Here is a 27,625-nt window from a genome sequence, read left to right on the forward strand (position 1 = left end):
TCATGCTATGTAGATAAGACACAAATTATTAAGTCTATGAAGTGAAATACTTATGTAGGATTAAGGCAATAAGATGTACTCACAAAGACCAACATGTATTTAAATGATCTTTTAGCTCTAAGCACAAGAATAATATGCTGTTCCTTTAACTTACTTGTGGCTACTAACTGCCATATTTGTGCGGGCCCTTTGCTTCTCCTGCAATTTGCTAAATCCCCTACACATTCTATTCAGTCATGGGAAATGCAATGTTAAAGTCTTGGAATTGGAACTTCCCCAAAAACATGTCCTTTGGTAAAACCTTTGTCCTCTAATCCTCAAATGTTAGCATATTATTTAATGCCTTTTGAGTTGCTTTCTCTCTGCATAAGCTTCCCTGTAGACAGCATAAGCTTGATGAAATTCCTCTGTTACACCTTCATTTCCCTCCTTTATGCAAAGCTTCAGCCTTTCTTTCTCTGTTTGCACGCCTCGCCTCCCGCCCCTACCACCATTGACCTGACTTTAGGATGGGTGACCTGCTCTTCTCTGCCTCATTAATTCAGTGCATTCACCCCAAGCAGATGGCTACGATCTGAAGCACTGGAACTCACTCCTAGGGGAACATATGTGTATAGATCGAGATTATTCGAAAATAATTTTAATGTAATTTACTTCTAATAAATATGTACTAAGACTCAAGCAATTAAATAGCTTGGGATCTTCATCCAAGAAAATAAATGCATTTTATCACATCAAAAACTGCTTTTAGGAGAAATGTAATGTAAGGCTGATTTCTGTAGTGTGCCACTCACTCAGTTCCCCACAAAGTTAAAATCAGATAGGATGCCATAGAACAACAGCATCTTTTTAATCCCTCCAACTAAGATAACAAGAAAGGGACAGGGGACCCTATCTTTGAACTTAAAGAATGTGGTCTAATAACTTTTTTAGGGAAAAAATATCCGTACAGTGAAAGAGAAAATCTTGGTGATTTAAAACCAGAAATCTCACATACCCGCCATTCTCTCCAAGCCCCTCACACATTCACAGGGCATTCACGTCAAAGAGAAACAAATTGAGGTGAACATCACGGCATGTTCTGTACTCAAAGCAAGATCAGTCTTTATACATAGATCCTCTTTTTGGCACTGATATAGAAAATCCAAACATGGAGAAACTTAGGTCTGCAAATAACCTAATCTGCATACCAGATGGATCTAAGGGGGGGAAAACATACACACTTCTTCACACACATCTTTTTTTTCTGAAATGTGAGCATAGAAAAACAGATGCTTCTGCCTCCCAAAGGATCTGTGGGCCTCTCTCAAGTAGTCTTGTGGAGCAATTTCATTTCAACTTTCTAAAATTATGAAAATGTCTAGATTAAACATTAAATTGAGGAAAGAAGGCCCTCTTACATAGAAAACCAAATGAATAACTTATAAATTATTTTTATCTGCTCAGTAATACTCAGCTCTCAATTTCACAGGATAAGGAGGGGTCAGGATGAGAAAGTCTCCCCCAAATGGGTAGATTATAATTCACTGACTTCTTGTACTCATAATTTGATGCTACCTGCATGCCTCAGTGTGTTAGTATGTAAGATTTCTTCCTTCTGCAGAGGAAACTGCTGTTTAACTTTCAGTCAGTGATGATAGGGGCATTTCTGGCTTTTATTCTTTCAGATGCTCTATGTGAAGTTAAAAATAAATTCCCTTAAAACCCTGAATTTTATCTGCATTTCAGATATTACCTCTTATTACACTTATCATATCTGCCCTCACATCAAGCTGTCTGTCATCTCCAACAAATCTTACAAAGGCAAAGTGAATAGTACATAGATTTGCAAACTTGGTATTTTTTCTTTAAATTTCACAGTCGACTGTAAAAACAGCTTTTAAACTCGAAGTGCTGAAACTAATTCAGAAAGAGTTATTATAATTAGTGTAAAAGCAAAGTTGAATATTGTCATGATTACCAAAGTCATTAAATAACTGAGGGTACAATTTTATGCCTTGTTCAACTGTAACAGATGGAAAGAATAAAGATTTAGGCCGAACTGAACAAGAACCACTCTTATTAACTAAATAGTTCTTTTGTACACCATACTGTATACAACCTTCCTATTTCATCCTATTTCCATAAGCCTTGTAGCAAGAATTTTATAAAGGGAAAGACCAAGAGCAAAACATGGCATTTTTAACAGTGAGCTCACATCAGTAGGATTATGGCTGCCCAACATAAGTAAGGTTTCAAGATAACTGAAATCCACCCTATTAAGTACTGGGGGAGCATTTCTGGTGGAAACTATCCCTAAAACATTATACAGATCCTTGGATTTTTCAGTAGAGACCACTGAAAACAACCACAGCTTGATGACTCAACCATTCACAACAAACATCCACGTTCATCCAGTGCATGGTACTATGTTGTCTGCTTTATTTTGTCCCTCCTTTCTCCTGTCAGTCATTCTATCACTTCCTCTGATATTAATGTATTTCTTTCTAATATCACTCCCTGCCTCCCTGTATACCCCTTCTAGTTTTCAGCTTTAATTACTGTGAACTAAAAAAAACCAAGATTGGTAAGAATTGTATGTTAAATAAGAATAAAGACAACACTGACAGAAAGGATGAGGAATTAATGACCGGCTCCGATGCAACAGTTTTGTGACATCTAAATGTTGTTATCTTTAGATGACTTTGCCATCGCTTCCCCTTTAAGGCTACATTTTGAAAGGATGAAATGTGACACAATTACCTTTAAATAAGGCATTTTGTTGCAAGCATTTTGGGACATAGGTAGAAGCAGGTATTCTAATGCCTTGACATTTTTCTGAACCAGAAAAAAAACGTCTTGATGAATGATCCCTTCAGCAGAGAAATAACAGTATCATACACATAATGAAACACTTCTGTAGTAGATAAGGAAATGGAGGCTCAGGAAAGAGGAGATATTTGCCATCAGAAAACTGTGTCAAAGCCGGGCTCCTGGGTTCTCTTCCGGGCTCTTTTCACAGCACACCTGTTCTCTATTGCTCCCTCTTGCATTTTCTGTGCTCCCAGGACACTAAGCTCTGCCGCTGGTTAGAAAGACTTGCTGGTTCCCTTTGGGCTTCCTTCCTCAGTTCTCTCTAATCTTGTCACATGTCCTCAGGAATACTGCTCATTTTTTTCTAGCAGAACTCAAAACCCTTTTGGTTTTATTATGTTGAGGGTTGTCAGTGAATTAAAACTTCGACAAATATATGGTCCCAACTTGCCACCAAAAGTTAACAAATGTCATCAGCAAGGATGTTTCTCACAAGCAGACACTGAAGAATACATCCCAGAAGATACCTAACAGCTCATTTTGTGTCATGGCAGCATGAGAAATCGCCTCCTCAAGACATTCATTAACCTTTTATTTCCTTCATAAATAATCAGTCAGAAATGTGGCTCATATTTTAAATTAATCAAAAACAGTTCAATCATGTTCTCTATCTTCATGTCTCTCTTTGTCTCTCTCTCTCTCTCCCTCTCTCTCTCTCTCTCTCTCTCACATCCTTATAATACGCATGATAAACATGATATTCAAATCTATTGTTCCACTTCTCTAAGCCAGCTTAATCCAGGAGGCCTTCCCTGTCCATCTCAGACCTTAAGCATCTCTTTTACCTCTCCTCCAAGAACTTAGAGCAGTTGTTCACATTTGGCATTTAGTACATACAGACGCTTCTCTACTATGATGAAGTTACATCCTAACACATACATTGTCAGCAGAAAATATCATAAATCAAAATTATGTTCAATATGGCTAAACTACTGAAGATCGTAGCTGAGCCTAAAGGAGCTCACAACACTTAACTGGCATATAGCTGGGCAAAATTACCAAGCATAAAGCTATATTATAAGAAAGTATTAAATACCTCATGCAGTTTATTGGGTTCTATATTAAAAGTGGAAAATTTTTCTGAGCTTACATTCCTTTATTGTTAAACTATAGTTAATGTCCATTAAGGGACAGTTTCTACTAAATGTTTATTGCTTTCACAACATCAAAAGTTGAAATATCACAAGCCAAACCATCATGAGCTGAGGACTGCATCTGTATTTAGAAACCATGCAGAACAATGATTCAAGGATGTCTCTTATTGTGTAATTACCAAAATCTTCAGATGCTTGAGTCCCTCATGTAAAATAGCATGGTATTTGCATATGACCTACACAAATCCTTCTGTCCCTTTTAAATCATCTCTTGATTATTTATCATATCTAACACAATGTAAACATTATGTAAATAGCTATTTTATTGTGTTGCTTGGGGAAATAATTACAAGAAAAAAATATGTACATAGGGTTGGGGTTTTAGCTCAGTGGCATAAGTGCCTGCCTGTCAAGCATGAGGTCATGAGTTCAATCCTCAGCACACACAAAAAGTATATACATGCTCACTGCACACACAATTTTTCTAATATTTTCAATCTGTTTTTGATTGAATTGATGGAAGCAGAACCCACAAGTGAGATTTTTATGGTACTGTTCAAAGTATCAGTTACAGAGGACAGAAAGACTTAAGCTCTAATTCGAGCTGTAGTACTTCCTAGGCCTTGGGCAAATTATTCACTCTTTGGGCTAAGATTTCTTTTCTAAAATGAACTTAAGACTGGACTATTTGACCTCATTAGCCACATTAAAACCTATACAACTTTATTTTGGTAATATTTTATTGTGGTGCTAAGAATTGAATCGAGGGCCTTGTGCATACTAGGCAAGCATTCTACCACTAAGACATATCCCCAGGCCCTTAGGATTCTCTATATGTTAAATGAGGCTATTAAATTTTACTAAGGGTTAAATATACATTTAGAACCTAGTACATTGCCTGGAATATACTAGGTGCTCACATTTGGGAAGTTGCATTTATTCTTATTATAGCCTTTCTTTTATAATTCTGGTTTGCTATGTGTAATGTCTAATGTTTTTCCAAATTGTTTTTAAATCCTTTATCAGCTGCATCCAGTGCACCCAGTGAGGAATTTATCATGATAGGGACTAATGACGCCTTACTTTCATGACTTCTTCTCAATGCCTTATTTCAAATACTATATTCATAATTTTGTCTTATTTTTCTTAAAGAAAGACATTAAATTTTTATTAGCTTCAAGTCAGCATAAAACATGGTTCATGGTCCTTTTAACCCCTATCATATTCCCCTCTTTGTTTCTACCACCTGCAGCCAGAATAGTACTTTGCATATAGTTAATATCTATACTAACTCAATCAATCAAATATTTTATGAAATCTTTAATTAACCAGAGTTCATACTATACTTTGTTACAAGTCAAGAGCCTATCTCAGCTACTCAGTTGAAAACTTTCAACCAATGCATTTGGTTGCAAAATACTCAGCCCATGTACCTATTTTAAGATGATATGAATGCACTTTGAAAACTGTAAGTCTTAGTAATAATGCAGTGATACGCATGAAAATTATGACAAGAATGGTGAACCTGAGGAATGGTTTCTGAGTCTTGCCACCAGTGACATTTGGCTAGATCATTCGAGTTGGAGAAACTATTCTGAACATTGGAGGAGATCTAACAGCATCCCTGGCTTCTACCCATTAGACACTAGTAACACTCATCTCTGTTGTGACTACCAAGCATCCTCAAATGTCCCCTGAGGGAAACCCCCCTGACTGCCTAAAGGCATTGTTCAAAAGATGTGCAGATGATCATGTCTTTCATATTAAGGCAGGAAAAGGAAGACAAGCATTTTAGAAAAGTTTTCAATAAGAAAAAGCAACCTCAGTTAACCTAAAAATCCCATTAACCCCATTCTTTGAGTGTCCTATTCCCTAAGCATTTCAGATAACAAAAAAGGTACTGTATATTCTATTTTCTGACTTGTATGCAAAGTTCAGCTCATTTTCCATCTCAACAGATGAGTACAGAAATCCAGTTCATGGGCGGGGGATCATCAGCTTCATTGCATTTGCCATCTATTTTAAGTGACAGCAATGCTACTGACCTGGAAGTGTAGAGATCCCCCTTCTCTGTTTTGACATTCTAACTTTGATATTAGCAATTCTTCCTGTTTTATCTAGCTGAAAGCAAAATACAACAAAAGAGACATGGTCCAATTAACTGTGATTTTACTGCATATGAAAGACCACATACTCGGCTGATCCTTTAAAAGCATTTGTTCTAGTCATCCTGCTGATTGTGCAATTGAAAATGCCCTTCTTGAATAAGCAATATTTCTCATTTCTTTCTCTAGGTTGTGATCCTGGGGAAACATTCAAGAGGTTATCACTACATGCTTGCTAACCTGGTAAGAACAAGCAGTTTACTGTCCCTAGGCAATATACAATATATTTTGTTTTGGTTTTGTTGCCTGTAATCATCCAAAAAAGGAAATACATGAAGTACTTAATATTTTGTTCTGGAAGCCTGGAAAAATGAGTTTAGTAAATATCAAAACCTGTATGTAATAGCCTTATCTTCAATTATGTTGCCTTTGTTTTAGCTGTGAAACTATGCTCATTCCTTTCCTTAAAATAATTTGATATGATTCCTCATTTTATTATTGTTAGATTCAATTTGCATTTGAAATTTAAACTGTTTTAATTGGGTCTGAAATATGAACCAAGGAACAAACAACACAGAAAACGGATTCCTGCTCAACTGATACAAGTGGATGTGCACATCATTGCCTGGTTTGTCCTTTTAGAAGGAGATCACTGCCAAATCTTTCCAAAACCAGATGCCAGAATGTGTTTCAACAAGGTACATTAAGTGACCTTGTCAAGGTGTAAAAGTGCGTTCCTACCTACATAAAACCCAACTTGGATATTTACTTTGAAATTCCTTGTGTCTTTAAAATTTGTGATGTTCTAAAAGCTAATGTTTCATTAAAGTTATTTTCTACCTCTTCTTTATCTGAAAGAATAATTTGTTTAGGAATTAACAAAATGGCTTCCAAATTAGTAATATCTATTTGGCAGAGGTCCTAAATAATACTGACTTCATAGAATGAAAGGGAAATAATAAATTTTCACTGTAATTCTAAGAATCTATTATATTCTTACATAATATGAGTTCTAACCTCAATTTTGTTTCATTAGCACAACAGAATCATGTTCATTATAATGCTCTTAAGCCAAAAGAATAGCAACAAAGGTGAAAGATTACTGTAATTATAGCCTTAGTTTTTTTTAAATTAAAGAAAATACCTTATTTTGTTCTAATAATGAAAAATTTAAATGAGAAAGGAAATGTTACTTAAATCTCTTTCTTAGAAAGTATGTATATTCAAACACTATAAGATGAGAATTAGAGCCACTGCTTTCAAATTATTTCTCCAACAATTTATTCAAAGTGGAGCACTTCAGTCCATTTCGGGGATAAATGAATGAATTCCTTTTGCAGGAGAAATCTTGATTCTTAATTCACATCTGAATATATTCAGTTTGGTTTTAGGCAGCTGATAAAGGATATTTTTGAGTCAGTGGAGGCTAGACCAGGGCTGGGCAGGAAATATGAATGTCATAACAAAGGCACCCGAGGCTGTTATTTATGACTTTTTGTTATTCTTTCCTCACCAATACATAGGCTCTCTTCACTTTTTCTTCCTCCATCTTCCTTCCCCTTTATGTATCCTAGAAAGCAGCAAAGTATGTATAGCATAGTCACAGGGTTTCAAAATGTGTGGTTGACCTATTATAGACAGTACATGAGGTGACATTAAGTAATATCCCCACAAACTTATTCCAATTGTAATATATTTCTTTAACATATATTCAAAAGCTATTAAACTAATATATCAAAGTCAAAAGTTTATAGATATTATTACCTCATACACAGCTAGAGATTCAACAATAATGAAACATATTTTAATGAAGTAAACAATAGTGTGAGTGATGAAAAGATATACCCAAACCTGTTTTTCTGCATACTTCTGCAAAACGTGGTAGTGATTGTATGTAATTAACTGGAGTTTGGGAAAGAACACTGAACTGGATGTTGGAATGTTTCAGTTATTTTACTAAACTTGATGCTAGCTAGAAATGGTATCTTGAATAAGTAACAACCTCCATGGACACTATGGATGTAGACGTGGGAATAGTAAAGATTATTGATGAGTTGTGTAGGTCCTTTAGAAGTATGTGCCAAGACAGAAATAGCTGTTCGAGACATTTATTAGGAGTAATACTTATGAAAGACAAGTGAGAGAGACATGAGCACAATACACATCTGATCCTACAGAACAAGAGGGAAAGGAAAGAAGTTGGGTAGAAAGATCTTCAGACTGTTGTGTAGATCTCAGAAAGGCTTTGTCTTCACAGTTGGGAGTTCCAATGTAAAGACAGTACATAAAGGACCCCTATGCTGTCTCCAGTGGCAAACCATTACATATCCACTTTTCTCAGCTGCTCAGGAAGTACATCTTTCTTTTTGAAAGTTGAGATAGATCCTGAAGAATCTGGAGGTTGTCAGCTATCTTAACTTCTCGAGGTATCTGAAAGAGAGGTCTCAGTCACGCATATCAATGATTGTCTCAGCTGGCTTAAAAACGACCAGACAATCTACAAAGACTTTTCTCATTCTGGAATTTCAACTTGGCCTCCATATTCCAGAGAAAATCCCTCAGCTGAGCTTCAATTTCAATTTTGAGATCCAGAACTGACAGAAAAGACAGTCTGCAGAGTGATGGAATTGCAAAGGAGAATTGCTAGGAAAAAGGTTGGGGGAAAGAGTGGCAATCTGAATCCAGAACACATAATTCAGAATGATGAGACCTTAGGGGAATGCGTACTAACATGAACAAGTAGAATCTGCTCCTTCAAAAAGAAAGTAAATGTATAGCATCATGTCAGCCTGAGGAGTGAAAACATAAACTCATTTATCATGCTTCTCTTCCTTTAGTGACCTTCTTTTCATCTGAACTCAGCCATGTGTTTCCATAAGTCCCTGTATACTGTATCAAACTGCATTTGGGCAACAGAGATAGGAACCACTGCTCATCTCTGATAATAATAATGGGATAGACTATCCTTGTCACGGTTTCCAGACTTTTGTAAGTAGATAAAAATACTCCCAAACACCTCCAGCAAAGACATACAAATTCAGAGTAAACTAAAACTATTTAAAAGTCATTCGGATGGTCAAAAAAGGGATGTGAAGCTAAGACGATGAGCCATCTGGCCTTTCAAGATGAGCCAGCTGGGTAAAAACTGAGGATATACATATATATATGTATTCTAATGTGAATCTTGGTGTTACAACACTACATAACCACTCCTTTCTTCCACAAATGAAATTCAAGAACATTCACTCTGCCTAACTAAACTTCCTGGAATCACCTGCACAAAAACTCCAAGTGTGGTCTTTAATGTTGAGCTCCACCTATCTGGCAAAGACTTCTATGTGCATTTAAAAGCCTTTTCTAGTAGTCACCTTAAAGCAAGAGTGGAATGTTACATGAATGCTTCAATAAAAGTTTTTCACAGGTCAGAGTGTACATATCAGAATGGACAATAAACTGCAGAAAACTTTAATTTGCTAAAATTCCTAGAAAAAAAAACAAAGATTCTACCAGAAACACAGGTCAGAGATATGATCTGCTCAGGTCAGAAGAGGACAACCCATAAGAGCAAGTGAGTGTCTTACAAATTCTGTATCTGATGATGATGTCGTTTTTAGGGAGTTGTTCCATTATTAAGTGTTGTTTTCTGTTCTAGGACTCCAAGGCAGTTTTTCTACTGCAGTCTAAGAAGTAACCATTGTGTTCTCCTTCTCCCCAAATGCCTCCATTGCAAAAACCCCCCTAGACTAAAATTAAGAATAGATGGAAAACGAGGGAGGTAGTGTGATGCAATGAAAAAACACCAAGACTAGAAGCTAGGACACAGCTTTGAACCACAAAACTTAATTTAACTAGCCTTCTGGGAAGCCAAACCTCTATGGACCTGTTTCCTAATTTGTAAAATGGAAAGTTAGATCAGATCACTCCTTCCCAAAATGTTCTATTTTTGCATCAGTTGATGGTAGGTAGTACACAGAAAAGTTTTCTAACTTGTCAGTTTTAAATTTACATTAAATATGTACTAGAATGTATATCCCACCGATTCTGTGACTTTATAGATATCATTCAATAGATAAGTTTATAGATACCAATATTTACAATGAAGCTAAAGTACGATTTAAAGAGTCTATGTAAAGATTAATATTAATTACAATTCAGATAGCCCACTTAAATACCAAATTAAAACTGGAAAGGTGGGCCAAGCATAGTGGTCCACTCCTCCTGTAGTCCCAATACTTAGGAGGCTGAGGTAGGAGGATTGTCATGTGTTCAAGGGCAGCCTGGGCTACATAGCAAGTTCAAAGCCAGCTTGAACCACATAGAGAGATCTTGTCTCAAAAAAGTAAAAATAAAATGAAATAGAATAAACATTCAAAGGTGGCATACTAGTGACTAAAATTTGGAAAACCCTCTAAGGGCACTTGTAGCTCTATATGTCTTCCTTCTTGGAAATCATTTTGGACAAGGATAGCCCAGGAGTGATAGTGTAAAATATAGCAGCTAAGTGAATGCTGAGGGCCCAAATCGGGCAGTGAAACCAGAGTCCTGTTATCCTTCATGGATTGAAAGTCATGAGGCAAACTAAAGCTCTAAAATCAGTCCAAATAGGCAAAACGTAAGAAGAATGTGAATGCTCTTAGCCAAGTTCTAAAGAGAAATGAGAATCTGAAAGCTCAAAGTAATCTAGTGGTTGACAAAGGTGAATTGTATCTGGGTTAAGGTGTTTCAACAACAGGTATTTGGTAGCCCTTCCCACAAAAGAAAAAGACATAGAAAATGAAGCAGATGAGGTGCCTGGGTGATAGCAGGGCTTATTTTGTACTGTACCAAGTAACCCCTGCTTTAGAAGACCTGACAGTTTACCTGCCTACATGGAGTCTGGTCTCACAGTTAGGATACTTATTGGTCCTGCCAATAGAAGTTATGTTGGCTGCTAGCTGCAAAGAGCACAGAAGCAGACAATGAAACAGGTCCTTGTGCTTCAGGGGAAAAGTGAAAGAAGTTAATGTATATCAGACTCTTCCATGCTGGACTAGCTGTTTTCTTTATGTTTCTCATTTGAACTACCACCTCTCCAAGCCACACACAGATCAAGACGTGGGCTCTGAAAAGGTGCCTAACTTGCCCAAAGTGTCAGAGAATCCACTGCCGAGCTGTGGATAGTTAGCGTTCGTATAGCACTTTGCTCTGTCTCCTTTTGTACCAGAGCATCTCAGTGAGACTGAAGGATGGCCCCACAAAGGTTACATATGATCATGTGCAAAGACACAAATGCAAATGAATGAAACACAAGCTATAAATCTATGAGAGCAATCAGAGATAAAAGGATTTTAAAAACAAGGATAGCTTTGTGAATCTGGAATTGAAACCTTCACCTGAGTGAAACCTGACCAATATGAAATGTACTGAATCTTTCCAGGCACACGTTACATTTCCATCATTTTTTTCTTTTCTATTGCTACCATCTCTTCTCTCCTCTCCTCCCCTCTCCTCTCCTCTCCTCTCCTCGCATCTCCTCCCCTCCAGTCTCCCCTTCCCTTCCCTTCCTTTCCCCTCCTTTTCCTTCCCTTTCCTCCTCTTCTCTCCTCTCCTCTGCTGTCCTCTCCTCTCTCCTACTATCCTCTCTCTGTTTTTGTGTGTGTGTACCTCTGTCTCTGTCTCTAACACATACATACACACACACCTACCTTCTTTTTCTTGCTCTCTTTTCTTTTTCTCTCCTTGCTCACCTCATTCCTATTGTTAGTGTGGCAGGAAATAATTAAGAAGTACAAGATGGCACCTATTTTTTTATTTTAGTAAGACAAAATATTGCTCATAAAGTAAAACCCAAAGAGGCAGCCTTGAGTAGCCCGAGCTTGAAGAAATGAACTCAGCAGTTTACCTGCATCCCAGAATGTACCTGAAACCAAGAAGGGCTGCTTTGTTTAGAGAGAAAGCAAATTCAAATGAGGTTGAGTCATGCTGCTTCACTTGCCAATAACAATTATCCCCTTCTGCTCCCTTCTTCTTGCAGGTCTTCCTTTCCCTTCCTTTGTTCTCACATTTTCAGTGTTCTAAATAAAAATTCTAATGCTCAAAGCCACATGTTGTGATCACTGACACGTCAGCAGATGGCATGTAAAACACAGACCTCCTTGTGCTGGAGCCTGGCATTGCAAGCAAGGGAGGTGGGCTTGGATGGAAGAAGTCCCACTGGGCCAAAGAACCATGGAGCCCAATCAACCCCCTGGGTACAGGATCTCTCTGGTGGCTCAGCATTCAGTTTTGTCTTCAAATGGAGATTGGGTACCTCAAAATACCAAGGGGCTGAGGAGTAGGGATTGGGCTGGAGGCCAGCTTCTCACCATACATTTAAATTGCCACAGCATTTGTCAGCTTAAGGCAGCCAGTTGTGAGACACTCATTCTCCCTTTCCTCAAATGCCTGCAGTATAGCAGAATGTTGCTTTCCTCTTCTCTCCCTCCATGTCTTCTCTCTCTCTCTCTCTCTCTCTCTCTCTCTCTCTCTCTCTCTCCCTCCCTCCCTGCCTCCCTCTCTTCCTCCTTTCCTGGAATTAACAAGGAAAGATCACCTCCTACCCAATGTTTTAACAAGATTAGTTGAAAGAATTCAGTCTTCTCCCTCAGGCTCGTATATCATGTCCTCTAAAATATTGCTGAAAAGTATTTGTGATGATTAATCACTTTCTTTTCCCCAAATCTTCATGGACCAATAAAAATGCAATGAAAATAAATTACTTAAAAATGAAATAAACAAAATAAGACACATAAAATATAAGTCCAATCCTTTAGGATTACATCCAACAGCTTTAATATTACCTTGCCAAGCTGCTATTCAAGTTGATAAAGACTCTCAATTTCCTTCTTTATCTCATCTCAGACTGGTAACAGTGAACCCACAGCAGTCTGCACTTATTTGAATGGCACTGGTCTAAAGATATTTAGAGTTTTTCACTTCTATTTCATTTGGTTGCCCAAAATCTTATTCACTCCAATGCAACGAAGACAAAGGATAGTGTCCTTGAGGAATTGACAATCATATTGACAAAACCAGGCTTGCAAAATGTCTGATAGTTGGCAAGGAGATAAACAAGGAACAAAAAAAAGGCAGAGTGTGGGGAGACAACAGTTTGAATAATTTGGCCACAGTAGGTCTTTTGGAAAAAGGTGACTTCCAAACAATGATCAAAAAGATAAAATACAGGAAGGATCAGGGAAGCTTCACACATTGAGAAAAATATATGCCTTGACGCTTGAGGCAGAAAAAAAACTTGATATTTTGTAGAATAAAATGAGAGATAGGAGTTTTAGTTTTTCAACAGAAGAGTTTCAAGAAAAATAGCAACATGATCTAACTGATACTTTTAAAGGAGCAATGTCAAACTAATGAATTTTATAGTATATAAATTGTATCTCAATAAAGCTGCTAGTTAAAAAGAAAGGCATGAATATGACCCCACTAATAGCACTTATATTAGATTGTAGTTATTTACTTGTTCATACAAACGACTTCCAATAGACTAAAGTGGCAAGGCAGTGACAAAGTCTGATATAGCTCACATTGTACCAATAGATTTAGAATATTTCCAAGTATATGTGTTGATTAGATTGGGAACACAACAGTTAGTGAAAAAGCAAATAGTAATCCAGTGCAAATTTATATGGTATAATCTTCTACTCTTTATATTAAAACTTCCCTGGAAGATGGACCTGCTTTCTAGGAAAAGAGTTATATCTTTCATTAACAACTTGGTCACTTGAATCACCACAATTACTGTGCATTTCTGTATTGAAGCATCACCAGATGAGCAATTCAAGTATTACCAAAAGCAAGGCGAACCTTCATCCAAACTGTATGATAGACAGTTTCCTGGCAGCCTTTCAACCCTCATTCGACTGCTTTTATCTTCCCTGTAGGCAGACCACCTTTTCCATTTTTCCCTCAGTGTCTATCATAAATTCAATAAAAATCCAACTTATTTTGTCTCAGCTTTCCAATATGTATAAAATGTACCCTAAAAATAGTACTGTATGAAAGAAATCTTCACATAATATCTTGAAAATAAGTGCTCCAAAAGTGACCCCTGAATAAATTTATTTCAAACTCTCAACTATCCATGGTGTCTGTAGGAAAATGAATTACAGTGAGATAATAACAAAGTCATTTGAATCTTTTGAAGGCTGTCTGGCTAGTCTCAGAACAGAAATGGTCTGTTTGAAGGCCAGTTTAATCACCAGCTGAGTGAAAGATGACCTTGGAGAATTAACTAAAGGAAACCTCACAAGGCCCTGCAGAAAGTGGTCAGGCACAAAGGTCATGGTTGATTTTATACCACTGTGTTCAGAGGTAGGAAACAGCGTGCTGTCACAAACAGATGTAATGTGATTAGGAAGTGATACAATTGATGAAATACAGCAGAACTTACAAATACAAATGAGTAATTTCCCTCTCAAGGGAAGCACCATCAAATTATACTGATATTTCTAAAAAAATACTACTGTGTCAATTCACAAATAAAATCATTACTTTCAACAAAGGAAAACTGGTGAAATTCAAATAGCATTACAATTTGATAACTTTATACTTAGCACTAAAAAGTCGTTGAGTATCTAATTATCACTTCTGATTATTAACATCCCTGTGAAACAATAAAATGGACTTAACAGAAATTCCACTTAGCACCACAGGGAGCTTGGGAACTTAGAGTCACTTAAAAATGACATTGTAGAGTATACACGTATATTTATTGCATATAAGGCATGTAAAGGCATGAATGAATATCTGTAATCCACATTCATTGTATCCTTATTCATAATCAACAAATATGGAGTTGATCTAAATGTTCATCCATTGTCAAATAGATAAAGAAAGTGTGGTGCATGAATATTCAGCCTTTAAAAGGTGGAAAATTCTATCATTTGTGATAGTGTAGAAGAATCTGGAAGGCATTATGTGAAGTGTTAAAAGCCAGGGACAGAACAAAAAATACTGTGTGATTTTACTTAAAGATGGAATCCAAAAAAGTAGAACTAATAGAAGTGAAGAGTAGGATGATGATGAGCAGAGGCTCGGGAAGGTGAGAAGGGAGGGATTGGGAAGCTGTTGACTAAAGGGTACAACTTTTCAGATAAAAAACAAAAGTAGATTTTGAGATCCACTGAACAACAAAGTGACCATAGTCAATAATAACATATTGTATATTTGAAAGAAAGTAAATTACAAATGGCTTACCATAGAAATGATGATTTTATAGATATTTTAATTCACTTGATTTAGTCTTGCTACATTGCATACATTATCAAAACATCACAGAGTACCTCATAAAAGCATAAAATTATGCTTTGTCAACATTAGTATTAACAATAAAGAAAAAGCAAAAGTGCTTGAAGAATTAAATTTCAATACAAATGTCTAGACTAGGTGATAAAATTGGGGTCCTTTCTAGGTGATGAGAACAGATGAAAACAAAATTTAAAATGATATGATGTGGTGAGGGGCATGATGTCTGCTGAAGGAAATGAAGATGGGGCCAGAAGAGCAGAAAATAACAGATCACGGAAACCTGAGAGGCAATAGTTGGAGTATGTCCGAGATGAGGTTGCCTCATAGGAATGGCAATAGCTGATTGGATGAGGGAGTAATGCCCTACTCACGGTTTTTTCTATCCAGGGGTACAGGATGAGAATGCGACATTCTGAAAAGGTTGCACTATAAAGAGGCACCAGTGAGCAGTTTCAAATGTGTAATCTAAAGTAGCTGTCTATGGAAAATAATTTGACAGCTAGCACACAGACAGGTAGAATGTCGCCTCTTCGATTGTTCTTTACCATTTGCAATTCCATCACTTTCCTCTTTTACATGCTGGGAGCTAGAACTGAAAGCCTAACCTTGCTTCATTAGAGTTTTACACATGTTTGACGAAAGGACTCTAAATTCCCCACATAGAGGATTATGGATGGTCATCACTAATTGCTGGTGACCCTCGGAAAGAAGAAAATGGTAACTCAGGAGCCAAGAAGCACGATACCATGAAGGTCAAGGATCAGATTGATCAGAATCTCTCTCCTAAAATATGTCTCTATATCTCACTATAGGGTCCTGACCTAGATCCCCAATCTCCCAAACGAATGTACGGTGGAGGTTAAATAAAAAGAGACAAATTGTATGATTTTTAGGGCTCCAGGAGGGTCAAACCCTTTAATTAAGCTCGCAACTCCGAAGGCTAAGACAAAAGCTTCTCTGGACATCCTACTTTATTTATGAAGTCCAACAACAAGGGGCGGGGAAACTGAGGAAAGCACAGGCAATTATCAGGACCTTGGAAGTCACTTCAAGGATGCCTCCAAGTAATGACTCATGTCGTTTTAGGAGAACCATGTTATCATGAAGACATGGCAGAAGTGACACTGTGAGAGTAATTTCTGCAGCCTCAGTCTGCTATCTTGTTAATTGGGGTTGGAGCCAGAGTGTCCACAGCTGTGGCCTCATCTTGCCCTTTGCGGTATCTCTGGCCTCACAAGCCACTAAAGGCCTTCCCCAGGACCAGTGATTCATAGAGGTTCACTTACTATGAATCAGCTCCCATCGCCAGGCAAGGGGCCTAGGCCTAGGACAGACTCACAGATAAACACAGAAAGCCAATTAGTAAAATTTAAATCCTGCTCAGAGCTCTTCATAGTGGTCTCCAACATCTCACCCCACCCTTTTCCCTTTTCCATTCTTATCCAATGATTTGGGAACGATGAAAATCTATGTGGGCAATTTTATAAAGGCTTCAGGGCAGTGAAAGATTTCGATTTCTCAAAAGAGAAGAATTGTAGTTACACTTTTCGAAGATATATGAGAGAGAAAAACATTGGCCAGGGGCTATGAAGTTCTTACCAATTAACCAGAGATTTTTTTTTATGCTAGCCATCTCCAGGCTCTTTAACCTTGTCCTGCTAGAAATTGGTGCTGATTTGATAATTTGGTTACTTAACTTTTTGTAGGCTTTAGAAAAGATGGGATCAAAATTCCCAAAAGTGAACACTTTGGGTGGCAAACTTCAAAAGTAAAGATCAAAAGTAAAGGAAAAATGGGCCAAGAACCACTAACTTACAATAGTCCCCGTCCCACTACGCTCTCTCGTTCCCCCTTCCCCTTCTCTACTTACTAGATGTATGATGTTCAGATCTTTGGCTTAATACCATAATGCTGATTTTATAGGATCTGTCCTCAGTTTTCAAAATGCCAGGACTGTAGATGAAAAACTTGAAAAAGGAAATCTACCAAGAGGTTGTAAACAAAAAAATGAGTTAAAATAAAAGGAAAGGAGGAAAGCCAAGAACAGGCTACTTCTGTGAAAAAGTCTCTCTTTTAATACAGCTATGACTTCCATTCACTAGTCCTCCCCCAACTATCTCGTGTCATCACTGCCTATTGAAAGTGTGGCAGTAGTTTTGTTGAATTAGCAGTTTAGTTGAGGCTTTGGGAGTAGTCAGGCTTCAAGAACCTTTTTCTTCTTGTTTTTCAACTTGTATTAGTTTTTGCAACACACTATAGTTATATTAGTTTGGGAAATTGGTAATTTCAAAATGTCATAGGCTGTGCTTGTCCGTGATCACAATAGTATCTAGCTAATCAGTGAAAGACACAAAACATATTTTAAAATAGTGGAATAAAGATAGACTTCCTTCCAGAAGATTAACAGCCTGGTAGTTTCTGCCCTTCAACTAGCAACTTTCTCCTGAGTTCCTCCTAGATTTTTCTCTACTCATCTATTTACCTAAATTATATGTTTGGTGGCTATTTGTGTTAGACTAGGTTTTTTGTAGCTTTTTAGAGATACTTGGTACTTATCCAAATTTGATGTTGATGTGTTGTCAATTCAAAAAGAAAAATTTAACAAGAATTATGAGTAAAGTAAATGTCTTAATATAATGAGGGTTATAAGTGAATAGGAATCAGGAACAGGTCAATTGCTACTCATAGTAAGATCCCTATCACTGGTCTTAACACTTTTATTTTCCTTTATATTCTGCATATGTTCCATGGACATTTCTACTGCATTATTGTCTTTACAGAAGGTTAAGTGAGATTTGGGTGGAAAACACTAATATAGCCCCCATTCACAACATGAAGAGAGCAGAACTGAGGTGGTATTTGGGAGATGAAAGGAGACAATTTGCTGCTAAAAGAAAAGAGCTTCTAGCCTTCTGATCCTACTTCTACCTCTATCTCTTAGTGTACAGTTTTCATGTTCACAGTCTTGTGTCAGTGCCCAAATTTCCTGATAAGCTTTCAAGTTACTCTGTAAAAGCTGGTGGTGTGAAGGTCTTGCTAGCCAGCAAATCAGGTTGAAGGGATCTATCTGTTGTGTGGATGTGGGCACATATCATACTGTAAGCACCTCCAAGTTTCTTCTGGCCTCAGATGTGTTGGCACTCATTGGTAAGAATATCATAGAACACAAAATGACTGAGAAACTTCTAGATTCTCAGTGTTACGGTTGACGTGTGATGGAGCGATAAGTATGACTACAAAAGTGTTTCAAGTACAATATGTTTACTGTTAATTGAAGAAGAAAAAACCAAGTAGGAATATGTCATGTTGATATAATGGGGAGAAGCTTCCTGGAAGACAGTGAAGATGACTGAGGGAAAATCTGGCTCCTAGGTCTTATGGTTGAAGTGAGAGTTCTGAAAGCCATTCTCCTGCTTTCCTTTTCATCAGTTCTATTTTCATTTGAACTTATTAGGAGTTGTAAGCAAACAGAAGTGTGATTCTTAGCAAAGTGAGAAATACTGCTAATGTAGTGCCTCTTGTCATCATTGACCTCAGGGACCAAGATAGTGACAGAAGCATTTTTCAGACCTTCTTCCTTAAGGAACAAAGTTCTGGTTTTCGTTTTTCATCCCAGATTTTTATAGTCAGGTCAAGCACCAGAAAACCTACCTTTCACCCATAACATCAGACAAAAAGGAACTGATTAATTTTCTTGTGTAATATTTGTTTACCACCAAATATGTTTTGATACAGTAAATGAATTAACGAATTAAAATTCAATTTTTATTTGTTTTTATGCCTGTAGAGTGAGTACCTGAGTAACAGGGTTAAGATCCAGTATTTCTGTCTACTAGACTTTTATTTACATAAACTACCTTCTCAGCATATTTTAGGGCAGTGGTAGCTAATGGGAGAAATAAACTGGGTCTTAGTTTCTCTTATGAAGTAGTCATTGAAAGAAAACTAGTTATAACAAATTAACACTTACTTTTTAAACACTTTGTAGTTATCAGATAAAGGAGTGATTTTCAGTGGTGCAAATCAAACTATTTTGCTCCTTGATCAATCTCCTTTGAGTCATAAGCTATTTATGAGAGGAAGAGGTGTTATAAATAATAACTGAAAAATCTGTTTTCTTGAAATATTTTCTAAGACTGTCTTCTTATTCATATTAATGAAATGTGAAGTTAAACATGCAGCGGGAGGTGGTTACGGGAGAGACACAAAAGAATTCTGATAATTGTGTATACCTGTATTTTCCAAATCTCTATCAATTGTTTAAATTTTTTGTATTCTAAAATATGTTATTGAAGCACAATGATCATACAAAAGACTGTGAATATCTGTAAGTGAATAATTTTACATTCACCTGTGCAGTTTGTAAATAATCGTAAAATTATTCACTTACAGATATTCACAGTCTTTTGTATGATCATTGTGCTTCAATAACATATTTTAGAATACAAAAAATTTAAACAATTGATAGAGATTTGGAAAATACAGGTATACACAATTATCAGAATTCTTGGAGTGGTTGATTTAAAATGTTTGTGTTTCATTGGATATAAATTTTACTTCAAAAAGAAAAAAAAGAACCACACAAACATTAAACTATAGTTAGTGGTACACATGTTGAAGTTGTTTGGGATAAAGTATACTTCTGTGTGCTTCAAAATCAAAATTGTATGGTGGATTGCTAGCAAAATCTTATAGCAGAATCTGAGTAATGACTATGCAGGTGTTTCTCTTAGTTACTTTTCTCACTGCCGAAGCAAAACACCTGACACCCAAAGCTAATGGAGGAAAATTCTTTTGAAACTCAAGAGTTTGCCGAGGGTGCAGTGCATAGCTGGCTGGCTCCGAGGCCGGGTGGCATGACAGGGGGCATCACAGAGGAGAAACAGCCCATGGCAGGCAGAGGGCAGCAAAGCGGCAAAGTAGCATCAGCAGCCACAAGCAACACCAGTGGCCCTCTTCCAGTCTCTAGGATTCTGCCCAGACTGCTAGCCCTGAGGGTGGGCAGCACTCACCCCTAAGGTGAGGCACCTTAATCCTAGCATCACACCATGAATCAATCCCAGCGTCACATCCTTAATCCCACAGTTACACACTGTAGATCCAGCCACCTCCAAAAAGCCCATCTATGACCACATGGAGCTGTGCAGGAACATCTAGATACAAGCCATAACAGTGTTTGTCAGTGGCCACCACAGCTAATGGGGGGGGGGGGCAGACAAGAGGATGAAGAAAACAAAGTTAGAGGCAGAAATCTGGGGTCAGATGGAGCCCGTCTCCAGATGGGAGGAAGAGACTGCTCAGCCCCCGCAAAGCATTTATTTATACACATGTCATATCATGCCCCTTGGTTTAACTAGCTCACTTCTGACCACCACCCCACCCCACCCAGTGCACCCCTACCCATACCCCCATCCCCCCCCCCGCCGTGTTCCCTGGGCTGCAACACCTGCTCACCTCCAGCACTCCATACCCTTAAGGCATTTCTCAGGTGCTCCGTGCCCTTGGGGAACTCTTGTTCTATTACTTGTGCTTTCAGCTCACATGTGTGAACAATCACTAGCTCACTGACTCCCAACATGTGTTCATGCACATTTCTTTCCAATTTTACTTATATTTGAAGTTTTTATATAAAAATAGTAAGGGGAATCTAAAATCTAAACAAAGGAGGAAGAATTCTCATTTCTGTATAAACAGAAATCGGGCTTCAAGGCTGAGCATGGTGGCACACACCTGTAATCCCTGCACTCAGGAGGCTAAGGCAAGAGGATTTTTACAAATTTGAGACCAGCCTGGGTTACAAAGTGAGCTCAAGGCCAGGCTGAACTGCATAGCAAGATCTTGTCTCAGACAAAGGTAGAAAGAGAAGAAAGAAAGAAAGAAAGAAAGAAAGAAAGAAAGAAAGAAAGAAAGCAAGCAAGCAAGCAAGCAAGCTGGCTTCAGCCCATTGAGGATTCTAATACATTTGCAGCAATGAGAAAGAGACAAATATCCAACCAAAGTAGCAGCAATTCCTGGATTAGGTGTCCCAGGAGACAGCAATACCCACTGGAGCCAGTGGTACCCAGGTGGAGATGGCTTAGGTGTGAACACTGGGGAGACTACTTCAAGAGACTTAGGTGGCCAAGACACCAGATGGTAACCAGAACAAGTTAAGAAGAAAATAGGAGATGTTATGCAGATGTCAAGACTCATTTATGGACACATGTGAGACATTCCCTGGGGTTTGTACCATTATATACAACCAAGCTGTCAGTTTTGCTCATTGGCATTGTTCTGAGGCACAAGCGTCTAAAGTTTTCATCACTGTAATATGATGTGATCTGCTGTGTTTGGTATGTTAAGCTGAAGAGATTTTTATAGCCTTCATTAGGGTCAAATTGTTCAACATTTTCAGTTACACAAAGCATTACACTTGTATGCAATGAGGACTGAATATATAAGTAAATGAAACAAAAATATTTGCTTGAAGTAGACACTTAACGTTTGACCATGCAGTAGCTACACTAAATAAAGCCCCAAGCACTAAAATGGAAGAATGCATATTTATTCCATCCCCAAGGCTTTTTTGATTGCTAATAAATGATTCTCAGAAATGAACTTTTGTCTCATCCTTAGCACTTTAACAAGTACAGTGCATAACAATACGTGATCTCCTACAGCCATAATTCCCTTTCAATCTCTTTCCAGGGTTTTACCGACATTTTGCTGGAAAGAGTCATGCATGGGGGAGCCAACATTACAGGTTTCCAGATTGTCAACAACGAAAACCCTATGGTTCAGCAGTTCATACAGCGCTGGGTGAGGCTGGATGAAAGAGAATTCCCTGAAGCCAAGAATGCACCACTGAAGGTAATGGTCCATGGCATGTAGAAGCCTCAAACAGGCTTTTCCAAGCATTTAGTATAGCCTGTATATACTAATGGTCATCCTGTGATCATAAGATTTTCCCCAGAAGCGATTTAAAGATGCTAAATGAAAATGACTGCAGATGATGCTATTGGATTTGACAACTGAACACCCCAGGATGATTCAGTGTTTAGAAATAAGTTAACTTAAAATTTGTAATGAATTTCATTTATAATATATTCATAATAATCTACAGTATTAAAGAACCTGAGCCAGGCAAAGGGTGGAGGCAGTGGGAATAGGTAAGGAAGATTGATAGTCTGAAAAAGAAAATTAGATTTTAAATTATTTATGTGATTGCTTTGTGTTAATAAGTTCCATGAATCTCAGAACACCCAAGTGAATTAAGCTCTAATACAGAATATGTGATATATATAAATATAAATATATATGTATCAGAAATGCTTTCCTGCCTGCTGCAAAATATCTTTAAAATAATTAGATTACCTAAGTTGCTCATTTTCACAAAATCAAGATAAGAATATTAAAAACAGAAAGTCATGTTTACAGGGCACATTTTTCATGCATGCTTCCCTATGGCTAGAAATTCTATTATTTAAAACTTAAGAATTAAAACAGATAAATTAGAGAGAAATTATTCATGTTACACAAAGGATCCTTCAAATGTATTTTTAAGTAACTTGTTCCCTCAGTGCATCGATTCAAGCGTGAAACAATTGACTTTAAATTCTTCCTTCTTGCTACAATAAAAGTATGAACCATGGCTATTATACAAGATGAAGGATCAAATAGAGTCAAACTCTCTCCTAAGAAAGGAAAGTTCCCTTTTCTCATGGTTTCAAGATACTTGACTTCACATCCTTCCTTCCTGGCAAGAATAGAAAAGATAAAAAATGTAGGGAACACAGACCACAAAGGAGATACATTCTATACTATCTATGCAGGTCTACCCTAAATGAGTCACATTGTGAGACTGTACTTTAAACAATTGGCCTAGAAAAATTGTGAGTTAAGCATAATTTTTAAATTCAGTTATATCACTTACTAATTAAATGGTACCCTATGGTTGCAGTGGATTATACATGCCAGATTTATCCAGGATAGACCTTTTTTAAAGCTTGCTGCCCTGTGATTAGATCAGGTGTCCTATTTTGGTTCAATAAATGTGGTCCCAATTCCAGTGAAGAATTCTTTCTAATTATTTTTAATACACTAAACTGATATTTATCCTCTCACTAAATTTAGATTTTCATAAAACTGCCTGTCTAAACTGCATTGTGATTCTCAGATTTAGCAGTTAATAAATAGAAGAAATTCATGTATTCAATATTTTAGTACAATGCACCAGAAACTGTGCTAGGCACAAAAAAGGTGAACAAGTATAAAAACCATAAAATGGATACTGCAGAATAATTTATTCCTCTTTCAACCTTGTAGAACTTGTTGAAATGAAATAGAAGACTATCTCAGCTCTGAATTTTCCATTGATCCTTAACAGCTGATTTATGTGATGCAAAATTCTAGAACCTGCTAAGAAAAAGATGTTCAGGTTTTTAAATAACTTAAGAAAACTTAAGTTTTATACAAATAATTGCAGCTTGCAGGTTACTTTTCCTTAGTGCTAGTTATTACACAACTGAATTATTTCCTAAATCAGACAAAAAGCCCAAGTTAAAAACATACGCAAGGGGAATGATGAGAGCAGTGAAAATGATCAGAGTGTGTTAAGTGCAGGTATGAATTTGCCAGAATGAAGCCAATTAATAAAAAAAATTTTAAAACTTATGTATAATATTTTCATTAGGAAATAAAATTATCTAGAAATTAAAATGGCAATGCTTCATTTACTCAGTATTTTACAAGCTTTCTTCTTCGGACTTTTTCTAGAGGGGGGATTCTCATGCATGGGTAAGTAGACTCTAAATAAAGTATAAAATTAGCTAGCTACTTTGGAATGGCTTAGGAAGGACTACAGTCAGATTGCTGACAATTGATGCATTTGGCCATAAAGAAAATCACCACTATCCTGGCTTTATGCAATGCTAGAAGAGACACAGATATTTTTCTTCATGAAAGAACTTTCTATAGTCATACTTGATGATCTGTTTCTCAAAGAAAAATACCATTAGAAAAGTCAGAAAATCAAATTGATATTTGTATAAACAGCAACATATTCACTCCCAACTGTATATTGAGATACTGCAGAGAGAACTCTCCCTTGTGTATTTTGCTCCATTAAAACAATTCAGCAGAATCTATATCTTACCAGTATTTGTCACCTTTACAAAATAGGCCCAAACCTACTTTAATCATTGCTTTGTTGATTAGTGGGATAAAAAAGCATTCACCATTTCAAATTGCAGATAATCACATCTCCCATATTAAGTGACTTGGCCTCATTCCTAGCAGAGCATATGAATATACCCAAGAAAGGAAATATGTGTTTTGGCATGAAAAATGTAGCATCATGAAGCTTTGCCTACAAATTGTCAGTGTTATCAGATTTAAAACTTAATAACAATTGCAATTTTCTACAATTGAAAACCAGCTTCGGTTTTTGCTACCCCCCTCCCTCCAGGAAACAAAAACTGATTTATTGCTGGCCAGAGGTCCTAGCTCAGTAGAAACATGGTCCAAACAGAAATGATTAATGTTTCCCTCCAAATTAATTTCAAGCTGTCTAACTTAGCTATTTCCATTTTCCCCTAAGTAAATATCAGATCTGAATTTTTCTATTACAAACAGCAATAACTCAGTCTTGCTTTAGGATACGCTATTTCCTCTTCAATCTATAGGTGCCACCCTTAAACTTCACATGCATCTGTCTACCTATATGCATCTGCCTGCCTGTAAAGGATGCAGGCTTTTCACTTAATGTGAAACACGATATTGAGAGCCAGAGAGACATTCCCTTGAGCCATTCCATCTTAGTAACACATGCACATATGAGGTAAGAGGCATCATTCTAGAATGAATCAAAGTCAGGCTTACCCAGAGAGATCTCTTGACTCAAATAGGTTGGTAACCTCACAGAACAAGACATAGAAATGAGTGAAAATTATAAGGAACAAGGCAAGTTTTGAGAATGTCATTTGTCATGATATCTTTTTTTCCATGCATCTGTTTTAGTATACATCTGCATTGACGCACGATGCAATACTGGTCATAGCAGAAGCTTTCCGCTACCTGAGGAGACAGCGAGTGGATGTGTCTCGAAGAGGTAGTGCTGGAGACTGCTTAGCAAATCCTGCTGTGCCCTGGAGTCAAGGAATTGATATTGAGAGAGCTCTGAAAATGGTAAAGACTCCAAATGAGATATTGGTCTGAAAAGGTCTAATAAAGGCACACAAAAAATGAGACTTCAGAACTGAAAGAAGACATACTCAAAAGAATAGAATCATAATTTATAGAATCTTAGAATAAAGAAAAATGAACATGAATATTTACTCATCCAAATCTAGAAGTTGAAACATAGGGGATTCTATCTTGAGATTGAAAAAATAGTAAATTTAGGGTAAATCTTTGGTTCTGGATTGTAGTACACATCACAAACGGAATTCAGAAGTCCTGAAAGTTATGGCTTCAATATGTAAAGAGCTTCAAAAAATTCAAGTGTCCCACAAATATAACATCCCTTAGTGAGATCGTGATTATTTTATAAGATGCTCCTAACCAAGACAGACACTACAAAAGACAACAGCATCCTTGGGCTCATCAGACAAATTACCCTGAATAGACTGTGGAACCGAGCCACTGTGATAGTATTTCTGTTGTCAGAAAGAACAATTACACTATTCTGCGTGGTGGAATGAGGGAACATGATACATTTCTAGGCCTACCTAAAGGCTTTTGCCCAATGCTACAAAGAAAAGGCCTAAATAAAAGTACAAAGAATCAATGGCTAGACCATCAAATAGGTCTCTTGTTTTTAGTATTTACTGGGTAGAAGATCATTTAAGGCTTCAAGCAGTGCCCTTTGAACAGATTCCATTATTTACACTAGAAGCAGCATCATCCATTCATTGAAGATTTCCAAGCAAGAGCTCTTTCCTGAATATTTTGCTTTATGCCTGCCACATGTGCCTGCATACATTAAAATGAGCCTTCAAGAGTACAAGAATCTCTTATTTCTACTTAATTATCATGATGTTTGGAACATCCAAATGAATAAAGAGATAGGCAAAGATAAGATAATCCTCACAACCCTGTACTGAAGAATTTGTAATGGCCTCATAACGTACATCATTTTGTAGAGTTGGCTCTCTTACTGCTGCCTTAAATTTGCCAAGTTGGAAGCATTCAATCAAAAAGGGTTAGTAGCCCCTGTGTCTCTCTCCAAGAAAGAGATATGACTCATTCTCTCATCATGCAGATTTTTATGTCATTATGTCAGTCCCCTAACAAATGCCCTAAGTGTAGTTTTATGGAGGTAGCAAGCACTGCACAATTTTGAAGAGTAGTTAATTAAATCCAACCTTCAGAGCAGTTACAAGATTTGTATTGTCAGGTGAAATATAATGGTGAGTGAAATATAAGACTCACTCAGAATGAATTGAAAGGATTTTTCATCAACAAAACCTCAAGGGGCAGGAGCCAGCATCTCCAATTGATTATCCTTTCATGGCACAAAAACTACCTTCCCCAAATAAAAAACTGGCCACTAGAATCAAGAATGAGAAATTAATTTGGCTAGAAAAACATGAGATTGATCACACTATTGCACATGAAAGTTCCATTCCTGTATGTCTAGCTCACTGATAAAGCTCAAGTTATAAGTTATGTAAGTAACTTTCCTGCCCAGACCTTAATGATTCCAATTCTCAATCAGATAGTATCTTTCACCGCTTCCTACAGGCCAGTCTTTTTCTATTGTTCCCGAGGATCTAAAAAGCATCAGTTGTTTCCAAAAGTGTCCAAGTAAAACCACGCTATTCAAAAAGACTACAAGTTAAGCTGCTCTAAGTACTAAATGTTTTACTACATTAAAATAAGTCTATGCTCACTTGAATTAATAAAAGTGAGATTGCATGATGTAGCAGCATCTCTCATGTGACTAGCACATAGTTTTTTCTCAATAAATCATTCTTTCTTCAAAGAAATCTAGCAAACAAACTTGTTGCCTGATAGAGTCACCTAAAGGGACTGTTTTAGTGAATATATAACCACATCATTCAGTAAACATGTATTGAGCACCTATGGCTATGTATCACTCTCCACATTGGTAACAATCATAAAATAATATGAGTGCACATTTAAATTGTTAACCAAATTCCTTAAAATATCTTAAAGCCTCTTGCAATTTGCTAATTATTCTCCTCAAAATCTGCAAATAGTTCAAGACAAGCCTGAGCATATTCTGCTGAGATATCTGGGACAGATTCTAAATCATTGAGGTTGGTTCAATAAGAATGTATTGAACACCTG

At 37.1% G+C, this 27,625-nt stretch overlaps 1 protein-coding gene across 3 annotated transcripts in view; it reads left to right on the forward strand.

Annotated features, from left to right (window-relative positions):
• The window catches only part of Gria3 (glutamate ionotropic receptor AMPA type subunit 3), a 282,023-nt gene that overhangs the window by 167,674 nt on the left and 86,724 nt on the right, over nt 1-27,625 (forward strand). For all 3 annotated transcript variants that reach the window (XR_010046642.1, XM_003465594.5, XM_063246354.1), the window contains exons 5-7: nt 6,242-6,295; nt 22,022-22,183; nt 25,331-25,498. Coding sequence is in view for 2 of the 3 variants with exons in the window: in XM_003465594.5 (XP_003465642.2) it covers nt 6,242-6,295; nt 22,022-22,183; nt 25,331-25,498 (384 nt within the window). In the remaining variant the exon portion in view is untranslated. The remainder of the gene's footprint in view (nt 1-6,241; nt 6,296-22,021; nt 22,184-25,330; nt 25,499-27,625) is intronic.

The sequence above is a fragment of the Cavia porcellus genome, unplaced genomic scaffold (assembly GCF_034190915.1).
Source record: "Cavia porcellus strain 051 isolate PalLab524CR breed Dunkin Hartley unplaced genomic scaffold, mCavPor4.1 scaffold_3, whole genome shotgun sequence".
NCBI classification, from domain to species: Eukaryota; Metazoa; Chordata; class Mammalia; order Rodentia; family Caviidae; genus Cavia; species Cavia porcellus.